The 13,856-nt window shown below is 41.5% G+C and overlaps 1 protein-coding gene across 1 annotated transcript in view; it reads left to right on the top strand.

Annotated features, from left to right (window-relative positions):
* The window catches only part of Mi-2 (chromodomain-helicase-DNA-binding protein Mi-2 homolog), a 244,711-nt gene that overhangs the window by 179,236 nt on the left and 51,619 nt on the right, over positions 1-13,856 (top strand). Inside the window, exons 28-30 of the mRNA XM_067100202.1 lie at positions 9-195; positions 1,059-1,158; positions 8,435-8,616. Of these exons, the coding sequence (XP_066956303.1) occupies positions 9-195; positions 1,059-1,158; positions 8,435-8,616 (469 nt within the window). The remainder of the gene's footprint in view (positions 1-8; positions 196-1,058; positions 1,159-8,434; positions 8,617-13,856) is intronic.

The raw sequence follows: 13,856 nt of genomic DNA, 5'->3' as shown, positions 1-13,856 counted from the left end.
GATTGCAGGCTTGTCCGAGACCTGAGGGGTAAGAGTGAAAAGTGTTTCAGAGCCTATACTAGCCTGTTTATGCGGCACTTGTGTGAACCTGGTAATGATAGTGCTGAAACTTTTGCTGATGGTGTGCCAAGAGAGGGTTTGAGCCGTCAGCATGTACTTACAAGAATTGGTGTGATGTCGTTAATACGCAAGAAGGTAATGTGGATTGTTGCACTGAATATGTAGCCCAAAACTCAGTTTTAAAATATACCACAATGAGTGATTGTCTCAAACAATTTAAGTGTCAAGAAGAATAATATTTTTAAATTTGTATAGCAAAACTCCTTTGCTAGACACTCTAGTGGACCCCTATATATAGAATTATAGTATGCAGGCAGTCCCTGGGTTACAACGGGTCCGGCTTACGATGTTCCAAGGTTACGACGCTTTTCAGATATATTTATTAGAAATTATTTCCTGGTTTACGACGCATGTTCCAGGGTTACGACTCATCGTACGCCGATCTGACGGAAGAAATGTGGCTCCAAAATGGCAGAATAATGAAAATTTGGAGTTGTTGTTGTTTGTTTGTTTGTTTGTTTTTTTTTTTTTTTTTTTTTTTTTTTTTTTTTTTTGTGTGCGTGTGTGTGTGTGTGTGTGTGTGAAAAATTCAATAAAAATGCAGTTTACATTGTTTTCAATATACCCAGAGCATTAAAAGTAAGGTTTTCTTAGGATTTTTGACAATTTTCAACGATATTTCAGTCTACAACGATTTTTGGCTTACGACACAGCATAAGAACAGAACCCCATCGTAAAGTGGGGACTGCCTGTATTTGGTTTATTACATTTAGATTTCAGTGTGTGATTTGTAATTACAAAGAGTTTAAGAGCTGGTCACAAAATTTCCAAGATTTATGATTGTATAGTGATTTAATGTTAAGATTGTTTTTGTTTCTTTTATCTTAAGACCTGCAGATTAAATCATAAAAACTAGAATTGTTCTGTATGTTATATTTGCTAGATTTTTTGTCTGTAGGTCTTGTTTGTAGTAACTATATTAACTACTTGTTCTTCAGGTTTCAGAATTTGAAAATATAAATGGTCACTACTCGCTACCTGAAGCACTTAATAAACCTATTGAGCCTGTCGACAAAAGTAATGGAACTTCTGCTTCTGGTGAGTGCTTTTGAACTTGAAACTTGTTTTATGAATAACTTTTTTCACAAGTTTGGTTGTAAATGTGGAAGAGTAATACTGTAAATATTTTCATGCACCTTTTGCATGATACCATGTAGTTTATCAAGGTCCTTGCAGTTGTTTTATTTCTACGTTTTCCTCTTTCTAAAAAAGGACAAAGATGTGTGTGCATGTGGTGGAAATACTGAGTTCTGAAAATAGATTTGTTCATACACAAAACAAACTTGGGTCTTAACATTAGGATAAATCTTGTGGCGCCAGCTGGAAACTGGTAAAAATAAAACAATATAATTCTATATGCAAGGAATTGTTGGGCTCTGGCATCTGTCACGAATGAGGTGGATGACACCACCGACTCAAGCCTGATCGCTTGACGCCTCAGTTATTCTTCTACCACCTTTGAGTGAGGGTGTCTTATTCTTTCTCTCCTTCCTAAACTAGTCTTTTTTTTCCTGTGTTTTATTGTACAGGTTTGTGTATTTGTGAGTGTTGTAGGTATCTTGGATTCCCATAACCTTTCTGCAAGCTCCAGTTCTGGCTCCCGCAAGACAAAGAGGAAATGTCCGGATGCAGGAGGTTATCCGTGTTCGCGTTTCCTAGCCTCCAAGAGTGCTGCAGTAGGCGCATAGCAAATATATGTAGTGAAGTCAGTCCTTGTTTAGAAAGTAATTCTTGGTCTCCTGAGCAATGGAAGAGGTTTGCCGAGAAGGGGCAGCTTAAGAGGGTGGTACCCATTCTGCCTCATTGACAGGCCAAACTCCTCTTGATTCTGCCTCTTCGTTGGTTAGATCTCTTCCAATTGCTGCATCTTCAAATGATGGTTGTTCACCTTCCTTTTCTCCCATTGATTCATCTTGGGAAGTTTTGGGAGATTGTATATCTAATGATGTCCTGTCTCACCCTTCAGGGCAAGGGGGGGCGGGCTTTCGCCATCTTTATCCTTTGTTCCAGTTTCAGAAGCGCACATGTCAACTATTTCGGCATTGTTAGGCCTATCAGGCATACCAACCTTAGACGGCCTATTGTCCCACTTCATGTCTTCCTGCATCCCAGTTCCAACCCCGATAGTTGTTGCGACACACACACACACACCCTGCTGTCTGCTACATGGGTCATGTTCTGCGACATCTAGCGGGATACCTAAGGTACCAACCTCACATCATGGTGGGTTATCTGTGACGTTAGCAGCTGTTCCGACTGCTGATTCTCTCATTCAAGCGGTGTTGGAGAGACTTGACTCAGTCATTGAAGAGAAGTGCAGTCACGCTTGTAAGAAGAAGAGATGTAGCTCTTCTTCTTCATCATCGCCAGCATCGTTGTCTGCCTCTCCTGTACATTCGCCTGTCAAGAGTTGGAGGATTAGGGACTTTGTTTCAGATCGTAGAGCCAAGAAAAGAAGGATGAATCCTTCTTCTTTGAGCCAGGACGGTCACATCCCATCATTGGACCACAGCCGTTGCTCTACCATGGGCGTTCATCTTCTTAGGGCTATGGCTATTACGGATGATTGTCTCCCCACCACAGTAGTCTCAGAGTTGACATCGGCACACGGCCGTTGCTCTCTTACAGACGTCAAGCATCGTAGGAAGTCTGGTACAGGAAAGGATCCTGATCCTACAGCCGTTGTCCATGGTCATGATTCTTCTTCGGCTGGCCATGTAGGGGTTTTGTCAGGTCATGCGGATGTTGACAGATGACACCTCTCGTCTGCTGGCCTCTAAACCTCAAGGTGTGCTTGTAAAAAGGAAGCTTTATGAGGAGCCTCTTTCCCTAGTTGTACCTGTAAAGGTTCGGAGGAAGGATGACAAGGCTCCAGTCAAGAAGACTCCTGTACCAGATCCTCAGGGTAACGTCCGTTCAAGTGGAGTTCCTGTCGCCATTAGGGACCGTGGTTGAACGTCTTGCCTTTTCTCCTGGTCTTGGTTGCCCAGAGATGCCTTTGATTCCTCTCTGGAGCTTTACAACCGAAGATGTCTGGTTAGGAGTAACAGTGATTCTTCATCAAAATGTCGATCTCGTTCAAGACCCAGTAGCAGAGACCATGGCCATCATACACCGTCCCAAGGCCATGGGCTTCATGCGTCCAGGCCGTGGGATGATTCACGTCTATTGTGCAAGAAAGGGTCTTCTCTGTCTAGAGCGACTGTTGAAGATCCCTCTCCACTTTCCACTTCCGGTGCTCATTCCACACACGAGACAGAAGATTTGGAGAATCGGAAATTTCTGTCTTCTTATGATGAGGTTATTGATCTTTTTTGTCAGTTCAGTAATCTCTCTAAGGGAACTGAAACTTGCAATCACTCCTACAGGGATAGAAGCCTTTTTGGGTCCCAAAAAAAAAGGACTCTTAAAACTTCCTTTGAGTTGCCCGGCTCTGGTCATGTAGACTCAATCCTTCAGCATGTGAACTCGCTGGTTTCCAGTCAAGATAATACTGCTGTCGAACAGATTTTTTAAGTTTCTCCCAGCTCCTCTTGGCTCATGTTATGGTCGACGGCAGTGGCAAAAATCACCATTGGCTACTGCAAGAGACTCGGTTGATGAGGCAGCTTATATCAGATTGCTACAGTCTGGTTCAAAGGCATTCTCATACCAGACACATCTGAATGCCAGTTTATGGGCCAATATCCTTTGATGAGAAGAGATGCAGCACTCACCAAGATAGCTTGGTCTGTTGATGTTGATTCTTTATTGTCATTAAAGAATGGTGAGATTTTGCAGTTGCATTTGCTTCTCCCTAAGGATAGACTGGAGTCAGCTATTGACAGACAGAGAACTGATACTAATGACAGATTGGTACACAAGCAGTAAGTAAATCTATGGCTGCCTTACGACCCAGTGTTGCAAGACAGGTTCAGCAACATCCTCCCAAGAAGATGGTAAGGCCAGCGCTTATAAATAAACTCCTGAACCTGCTTTTTCGATGAAGAAACCTCTTCAACAATGGCCCTTTCAGATCATTCTCCAAGAGGCAATACGGGCAGAGGCAGAGGTGGGAGATGGTAGATTGGGCACCTCTCCCCACCTCTTGCCACCAGTGGGGTGATGCTTGGCGAGCCATTGGGCTATGTGGCAGAGAAGGATATCTACTCCAGTTCAACTTCACCCCTCCTCTCTCAGATCGCCCTCTCCTTCGCCAGACATACAATCCAGGATCTCAAAAACACCTAACCCTCCAAGAAGGAAGTGAAGAAGATAATGGTGAAAGGAGTGATAGAATAAGTAGAAACTGTAGTGTCCTACTCTGGTGTTCTACAGCAGAATCCTCCTTGCCCCTAAGACCAATGGCGATTGGAGGAGAGTCATAGATCTTTCAACGTTGAATCTTTTCATCAGGAAGACAAGGTTCAGAATGGAAACTTCACAGATAGTCTTGGCAGCCGTCAGGGACACCGACTGCATGCTGACCATAGACTTGAAGGATGCATGCTTCCAGATTCCTATCCATCCTTCCTCCAGGAAGTTTCTTATTTCAGTCTTGGCGAGCAGGTGTTCTAGTTGAAGGCGCTGTGCTTCGGGTTGAGAACAGCTCCTCAGGCGTTCATGAGTGTTCACACTGGTATTGACATGGGCTCATGCTCAGTAGATCAGACTTCTAAGATATTTCGGCCACTGACTGGTCTTAGCGAGTTCCTGGGAAAAGTTGATTCGGGACAGGGAATGACTTCTCCAAGTTTATCACAGGTTAGGCACTGTGGCAAATTTGGAAAAGTCTGATATCATTCCCAGTCAAAAAATCCTATACCTGGGAATGGTAGTAGACACAGTAGCGTCAAGAGTCTTTCCTTAGGAACAGAGGATCGAGAAGTTCAGGACAATAGCTCGTTCCTTTCTGTCCGAAAGGACACAGCCAGCTTGTCAGTGGCAGATTATTCTAGGCCTGTTAACTTCTTTGGAGAAGCTGGTTCCACATGGCCTACTACATCTTTGGTCCTTACAGTGGAGACTAAAGGAATACTGGTCTCTGGCAAGAGATTCCCCTCACATGCAAGTCCCTCTGTCGACAGAAGTGAGAAACAACCTGCTGTGGTGGTTGGACGACAAGAATCTAGCAACTGGAGTTCATCTTCATTCACCCCCTCCGGAACTCCTACTATTCTTGGACGCATCTTCCGAAAGGGGGTGGGGGGTGCTCATCTAGAAGACCTAACTTCCAGACTCTGGAGTCCTCAAGACAGTCGACTTCATATCAGTGTGCTGGAGCTGAAAGCAGCCTTCCTAACACTTCAGCAGTTTCCAAAGAGAGTGATGGGAGACACTTTTTTTTTTATGTCAGACAACACTACAGTGGTAGCTTTTGTGAACAAAGGGGGCCTAGTGTCTTGCCAACTTCACTTGATAACAGTCCAATTACACCAGTGGGCCATAGACAGTTTGGTGGAGCTTGTGGCCAGGTACATTCTAGACAAAAGGGATGTAGTGGCTGACAAGCTTAAGTCAGCAGAGACAGATTCTGGGAACAGAGTGGACTCTGCATCAGAGGATTGTTGACAGGCTATTTCACTTACGGGAAGCCAATGATAGACCTGTTCGCTACAAGGTTCAACAGAAAGTTAGAGGTCTACCGTTTGGTAGTTCCAGACTTGTTTGCCGTGGGAGAGGATGCCCTTCAGCATCCCTGGGAGAACCTGGATGTATATGCTTTCCCCATTTTGCCTGATCCGCCAGGTCCTGAACAGAGTGATGAGGCCACAGAATTTCAAGATGACTCTAGTGGCTCCTTTATGGCCACAAGCAAAATGGTTTCCCGATCTGCTGTCACTTCTAACAGCGGTTCCGATAGAGATACCCCTGTGGCATGATCTACTATGTCAACCTCATGTAGAGAGGTACCTTCAGTTGATAGGTTCCCTGTCTCTTTACGGATGGAGACTGTTAAGTACCTCCTGCGAGCAAGAGCCTTTCCTCGAGGAGCAGTGACTCGGATGTCGGGACACCTCAGGAAGTCTACTTCATCTGTGTACCAGGGGCTGTCTACTGTGATTGGTGTTGTTGACGGGGTTACTCTCCTCTCGGAACATCTGTTCAGCAAATAGCTGATTTTCTAATCTTTCTTAGATCGGAAAAACTTCTTTTTGTCTCTGCCATAAAGGGCTACAGGGCTGCTTTGGCTTTGGTTCTTCGTATGAAGCACATGGACATATCTACATCTTGGGAGATATCTATGCTGATCAGAAGTTTTGAGCAGTCCTGTCCCAGTAGAGAGATCAAACCTCCAACCTGGGATCTAACTCTGGTACTGAGTAGCCTCACCCTAGCTCCTTGCAAACCCTTACGTCAGTCTCTGGATACACACTTGACCCTTGGCTTCATCAAAAAGGGTGGGCGAACGTCTTGGTTGGGGGTCAATAGCCTTTGAATTTGTCCCAGAATTTGTGGCTAAGACTCAGAATCCTGCAATTCGAGATGACAAGTTTGCTTCCTTTTCTGTCCCTTCGTTGGGCAATTATGTTGACAACCATCCAGATGAATTGCTTCTTTACCCTTTTAGATTACTGCGTGCTTATCTAAGAAGGACTCAACACCGCAGACCGGGGTGTCAGAGACTTTTTGTTAGCACTGGCCTGGTCAGGAAAGAAGTGTCCAAGAATACAATCTTGTTCTGGCTGCGAGAAGTGATCAAGTATGCATACTCCTCATCATCAGTGTCTACTGACAATACTGTGTAGGCAGGAGCACATGACATTAGGGGGTTGAGTTCTTCCTTGGCATTCAAGAAGAATGCATCAGTTCATAGAGTTTTGAATGCTGGTTCATGGCTTCGTCAAACCACTTTCACTTCCTTTTACTTGAGGGACGTTGCCCACAGGTCCTTGGACACTTTTTCCTTGGGTCTGGTGGTGGCTGCTCAACAAGTTGTGTAGCTCATCCAGTGCCCCTAGCAGGACAGTTTGTATCTTGCCTAAGATGTTTGTATGAAAGTGAAATGAATGAGATGACCGGTCTCTTTTTCTTTTGCTCTTTTTTCCTTCTTCTCTACCTATGGGTGGTATAAAGACTGAGCCATCATGAGCTGTAACTGGCTGGATACAGGTGAGTAAAGCAGTCATGTTGTGAGAGTTTTTGTTATTAATATAAGGATATCTTTCAGCAGCAAACCCTTCCTCTTTCTAGCAAGGAGAGAGAGAATGATAACAAACCCATATAGGTGGCTACATTGGTTTGTTATTGGAACAGATAGCTCTTAATCTTCCTCACATGCAATGAAATTGTACTAAACCAGGTAGTCTGAGCCTAAGATATGCACATATCTATAGGTTCAGTGTCTTGGGTCATCTTCCTTACAGTACTCTCATCCAGGAAGATTGACCGGGTGTGCCGAAGCTCCAGTCAGTTCAGGATTACTTCCTCCCACCAAGAGTGAGTCTGTCCTAATGTTAAGACCCAGGTTCGTTCCATGTATGAACAAATGACAAATTTTTTATTAATTTATATTTTTCATAACTAACAAACCTGCAGTCTTAACATTTAACGCCCACCTCTAGCCACCCCTCTGTCAGTTTACCCGGGGTTGGAAGAATAAATGAGGTGTCAAGAAAGCAAACTTGGGTCAGTGGTGTCACCCACCTTGCTCATGACAGATGCCAGAGGCCACAAATTCCTTGCATATACAATTAGATCGTTTTATTTTTACCAGTTTCCAGCTGGTGCCAAAAGATATATCCTGATGTTAAGACAGCAGGTTTATTAAGCACGGTTTACACGCTACAATAAATTGTAGCGATTTATTGTAATGAAAAGGTTGTTACAATTTGTCGTTACGTGTAAGCAGATCGCTACAATAAATCGCTACGATCTCCTGTTTACACGTAACAACAAATTGTAACAACCTTTTCATTACAATAAATCGCTACAATTTATCGTAGCATGTAAACTGTGCTTTAGTTATGAAAAATAAAAATTAATTAAAAACTAGTCATTTTAACACCACTTTGTGTTAAGATCTAGTTGTCTTGCATTCTACAATATCCTATTTTTGGGATTTACAGGCTTTAATGTAATATAATTCTTAATAATTCAGTATCAATCTTGCTTTTTTTTCTCTCCACTGCGTATGTCTACATTAATTTCAACAAGACTGTATGATATGATTAACACCACATAATTTTCAGGCTCTACTATTTAGATTTTTCTTTATTCTTCTTTGCTTGGTTCTCTCATTATACATGTTGATTTAGTTTAGAAAGGATTTAACCTTATCTCATGAGAGATGCTAGTCAATTATTTCACACCACCTTTTTCTTTTTCATTTTAGGCACTCCAGCAACCAGTGTTACTCCATCACCTGCTCCTTCTGTAAAGGGTGATGTAGAAGAAAAAGAAGAGGAAAAGAAGGAAGACAAAGAAAAGACAGAGGAGAAAGATGATAAAGAAGAAACAAAGCCAGAAGAAGAGAAGGCAGAAGGGAAAGAGGAGAAACCAGCTGAAGAAGAAAAAGTAGGCATTCTTTAATTATTAAGGTCTCATTATTTATATGCTATTCTCATTAGAATTCATAACAACATTACTTATGATTAGCTATTAGCTGTTTTTCCTGTAAAGGAGTCTGAGAATGTTTCTTTCCTGATAAATTAAGGAAATGGTAAAAGCAAGTAGCCTTGCTTAGCCTCAGTTGAACCAGCAAGTCTCAGCTAACCTGGTCCCTAATTTTTTTTTGTCTAGGTGTTAAAAACTCATGCATATAGTTCCCCAAATGTTGCTTTGATTTTCATCATTGATTGATCATTTTTGAGATTTAGTTACATACTTTTCATCTTTTTTCCATTTGTGTTGTAGGTTGCACAGTCAGAACTTTGTATTAGAACTGCAACTTTGTTTCATGCCCTATGACATTAGGCCACTTATTGCTATGTACCAAGCAAGATGTAACTATGAAAGGGTTTCAGTTGTATCTGTAGGGTCCACTTGCCCCTAGTTCTTTTTCCTTATTGTCAGGTTGTTGCCCCCGTCAGTACCTTCATTAGTGCGGTGCGATCTGTGTTTTCTTCTTGAGGTTTTTACCATTTGTTTAGTGGAGGAGGAGTGTTCCTAAGAACGTGAATCACGTGTGCTTTCCTCCCTTGCTTTAATTGTGGCCCAGGGTTTTTTGGTCAGACTTGAATGCTCTCCCCATGAGACCTTGTGCTAGTTTTTATTGCCTGCAGGGGCAGAGAATGAAACTGCGAAGCCATGTGCTAGCAGTGTGCAGACTGGCCCTCACCACAGTGGTCAAAATATGAGAAACAGCAGAGGAAGAAGGCAAGTTCATCTCCAGGGAGCCTACACCAAACCTGTCTCCATGCCCTGTTATCTTTTCTCCTCATTCCAGTGGCATCTGTGAAGGAAATTTCTGAAATGCCTGGGCTGTGAGACAAAGGCTGACATCACTGCTTTAAGTGTGGCCCAGGGTTTTTCGGTCAGTCATAAGTGCTTTCCATGTGAGGCCTTGTTTCTGATCCCCATAAGTACCACGTGGTACAGTGTTCCTGTTCTCTTCTCTCACCCACATTGAAGCTGGGTGTGAAGATGGAAAAGAATCTTAAACCTGATGTGTGGCACTGTTCTGGAAAGGGAAATCCCTTCAGTAAGTATATGTCCCTAGTAGTTGTGGGCCCCCACTTGGTTTGTATATCATGCAGGGATGAGAATATTCCCACAAAGCCACATGCAAGAAGTGTGCAGACTGGCCCTCGCTGCAGTGGTTGAAATATGAGAAACAGCAGGAGAAGAATGCAAGTTCCATCTCCAGGGAGCTCACGCTGTGCATGTCTCCATGCCCTCCGTCGTCTTCTCCCCGTCTTTTAGTGGCGCCTGCGAAGGATTTTTTCAGGCCTGCAACCTTGCAGACGGAAAGGCAAAGAGCAAAGACCTCTTCCATAAATTTCTGTAGTGCCTTGGTCACGAAAGAAGGTCAACATTACTGCGGAAACCTCCGATACGTGGAGACCGATCTTCATCTGTCACCACGTGGCCTCGAAGGACAAGGAGACCGACAAGAAGTTAGTCCTGGCTAATAAGAAGAGAGCAAGACCAGACTTGGAAGCCCGATCTTCCCCTCTGTCCAAGTACCAGAGGGTGGAAGACATCTGACGTTTGGGGGGTTGTGCGGCTAGGGGCTTGCAGTCGGAGGAGTCACCCTGCTGTTCCAGGGCCTCATCTGTAGCGGGACCTTTTCTAATTGAGGCAGTGTAGGGACAGGGACAGATCTGTTTCCAGTAAGGTAGAAAGATCACCAGAGTTGTGGCCTTGCACTCGTTAGGCCCGAGTTCAACTCTCCGGCTGGCTAATGAAGAGTTAGAGGAATTTATTTCTGGTGATATAAATTCATTTCTCGCTGTAATGTGGTTTGGATTCCACAATAAGCTGTAGATCCCGTTGCTAAGTAACCAATTGGTTCTTAGCCATGTTAAATAAGTCTAATCCTTCCGGCCAGCCCTAGGAGAGCTGTTAATCAGCTCAGTGGTCTGGTAAAACTAAGGTATATTTAACTTTTTTTTTGTACACTAATAGATCAGCACAGAGCCAGCAATAATGACGTAAGAGCTGCTCATTCCCGTGTTATTCCGGGAGAAATCCCCACTCCTGCTCGAGGAGTAGGTCACACAGGTATACCCCCTCAAGACGGGTGGGACAGAGCCCTGTCCCTCTCTTCACCCTGCTCCCAGTGCCGGTCATGGGGCCATGATGGTGCCATCCCAGGTCACCATTTCTTCCTGTGTAAGGTGATGCCAGGCCATCCGACAGATTGCTAAAGACAAGCTATCTCTAGTGGTAGTTCTTCCCAGTTGTCTCCAGCTGAGGGTAGATGTCCTGAGACCCTGAGTGAAGGGAGGACCTGAAAAATGAAGACCTCTCACTTCTAGAAGTATCGAAAGAGGAGAAGGGGTTTATGGAGTTCATCATCCAAGTCAGAAGGAAGTAGATGAAAATTTTGCTAGCCTAACCTGTCCTTAAATGATTCAATTATGTGATCCACTCACCTGTTCACGATGTTCTTTTTTCACTATGCAATCCAGTTTACGACCACAAAACAGATTTACAACCCAACTATTATCGACCTAACCTTCAGAGAGCTCTCTCTACCCTGCCACCATTTGTTCAACTCTCCCGCCCATGTTTGTTTACATTTTTCTCCCTCCCTCCATTTTTGTCCTATGATGTCGCATCCTATGACGTCACAACAATAACATACTTTTTAAACATAAGGAATGCTTTGCTATAAAAACGTCTTATAAAATTAAATGTGCTTTCTTTTTATACATTTTGTAATGCCTGTACCACTTCATCAATGCAGAAAATAAAAATAAAATAATGACTAACTTATAAAACTAACATATAATCACACTTATCTCCTTCTCCCTTCTATTAACCCTTAAACGCCGAGCCTCTATTTACAAAAGTGTCTGCCATATGCCAGCGGGGTTCGGGAGTTAGCGCCGAAGTGGAAAAAGTTTTTTTCAAAAAATCACAGCACGCATAGTTTTTAAGATAGAGTTCATTTTTGGCTCCTTTTTTTGTAATTGCCTGAAGTTTAGTATGCAACCTTCAGAAATGAAAAAAAAAAACATTATATATAAATATTGGAATTTATGACAGGGCGAAAAAAAATTTTCATTTATAATTGTATACAAATCGTGCTGTGAGCAAAACGGTTAAAGCTAATGATTATTTTGTTTTTTTTTCCGTTGTATTGTACACTAATTTGCGATGATTTTGATATATAACAAATTGTAAAACGATCAAAGCAACACAGAGAAAATATTATCACAAAATGATGCATGAATTCGTAATGCTTGGACGTAAAAAAATTTTTTTTTTTTTTTTTAATTCACCATAAATCGAAATATTGTGCTAGAGACTTCCCATTTGTTGCAAAATGAAGGTAAATGATTGAATATTACTAGACTGTAAGTGTTTTAGCTTACAATTGCATTTTTTTACCATTTCGGTCAAGTTAAAGTTGACCGAAGGTCGAATTTTTTCTATTTATCGTGATTTATGTGAAAATATTTCAAAACTGATGAATGCTACAACCATGAGTTATTTTATGTTGTATTCTACATGAAATTGTGCTCATTTTCATGTATAACACTTTATGTAATGTCTAATAGAAAACGGTGCGAAAATTACGACAAGGTAACTAAAGAAATTCTGAGATTTTCAGCAGAGTAGAGCGCGCGGAGGTAAGGAAAAAGCTTTTTTCAAAAATTCACCATAAATCGAGATATTGTGCTAGAGACTTCCCGTTTCTTGCAAAATGAAGGTAAATGATTGAATGTTACTAGAATGTAAGGGTTTTAGCTTACAATTGCATTTTTCGACCATTTCGGTCGAGTCAGAGTTGACCGTAGGTTTAAAATTTGGCACATCGTGATTTATATGAAAATATTTCAAAACTGATGAAAGCTACAACCAAGATTTATTTTTTGTTGTATTCTACTTCAAATTGCGTACATTTTCATTTATAACACTTTATGTAACACCTAATAGAAAACAGTGTGAAAATTACGACAAGGTGACTAAAGAAATTCTGAGATTTTCAGCCGAGTTAGTGCGCGCGGAGGTAAAGAATTATTTATTTATTTATTTATTTATTTATTTATTGTGCTAGAGACTTCCTGTTTGTTGCCAAATGAAGGTAAATTATTGAATGTTACTAGAATGTAAGAGTTTTAGCTTACAATTGCATTTTTCAACCATTTCAGTCGAGTCAAAGTTGACCGTAGGTTTAAATTTTGGCACTTATCGTGATTTATATGAAAATATTTAAAAACTGATAAAAGCTATAAACATGATTTATTTTTTGTTGTATTCTACATGAAATTGCGCACATTTTCATGGATAACACTTTATGTAACGCCTAATAGAAAACCGTGCGTAAATTACGACAAGGTGACTAAAGAAATTCTGAGATTTTCAGCCGAGTTAGTGCGCGCTGAGGTAAGGAAAAATTTTTTTTCAAAAATTCACCATAAATCGAAGTATAAAATTGTTTGAACATTGTTTTGTTCAAAGATGCATAACTCCAACAATTTTCAAGGTAGACAGCTCAGTTTTCTTTCAATTTGCAGCTGAATAATTTTTCTACACAATGGCATAAAACAAGTCCCCCAAAATAACTATTATGTTAGTGAAGTGCTGAGTAGAAATTATGAGGTATGTTAAAATTTTGTACTTTCCCCAAAAAGATATTTGTGATAAAGTCATCATTGTAAATCCATGGTATACCCAGATAAAGTACTTAGTTATTGAAATGCAAAAAGTAGTGCAGCGTTTTCTGTAAGAAAAGTGCCAGTCACCCACGCGATGTGTAGAAAATTCTTTATGCCATTTTTTGTTCAAAGACTTGTAGCTCCAACAATTGTCAAGGGAGACTGCTCAATTTTGTTCCATTTTGCAGCTGAATGATTTCTCTATACAGTAGCACAAAAAAGCTCCCAAAATAACTTTAATAATGAGTAGAAATTATGATATACAAGAAAACTTTCCACTTCCCTCCCCCAAAAAATAATAGCCAACAAATCTGTTTGCGATAAAGATGAATGACCCAGATAACTTATGTAGTTTTTGTTGTGCAAAAGTTGTAATTATACCCAGGAAAGTATGAAAATATGAATGATGAAGTAACGCCACGTTTTCTAAAAACATATTGTATACAAGCAGTCCCCGGTTATTGGCAGGGGTTCTGTTCCTGACAG

Source organism: Macrobrachium rosenbergii, chromosome 56, assembly GCF_040412425.1.
Source record: "Macrobrachium rosenbergii isolate ZJJX-2024 chromosome 56, ASM4041242v1, whole genome shotgun sequence".
Classification (NCBI taxonomy): Eukaryota; Metazoa; Arthropoda; class Malacostraca; order Decapoda; family Palaemonidae; genus Macrobrachium; species Macrobrachium rosenbergii.
This window is presented reverse-complemented; position numbering and strand designations above follow the sequence as displayed.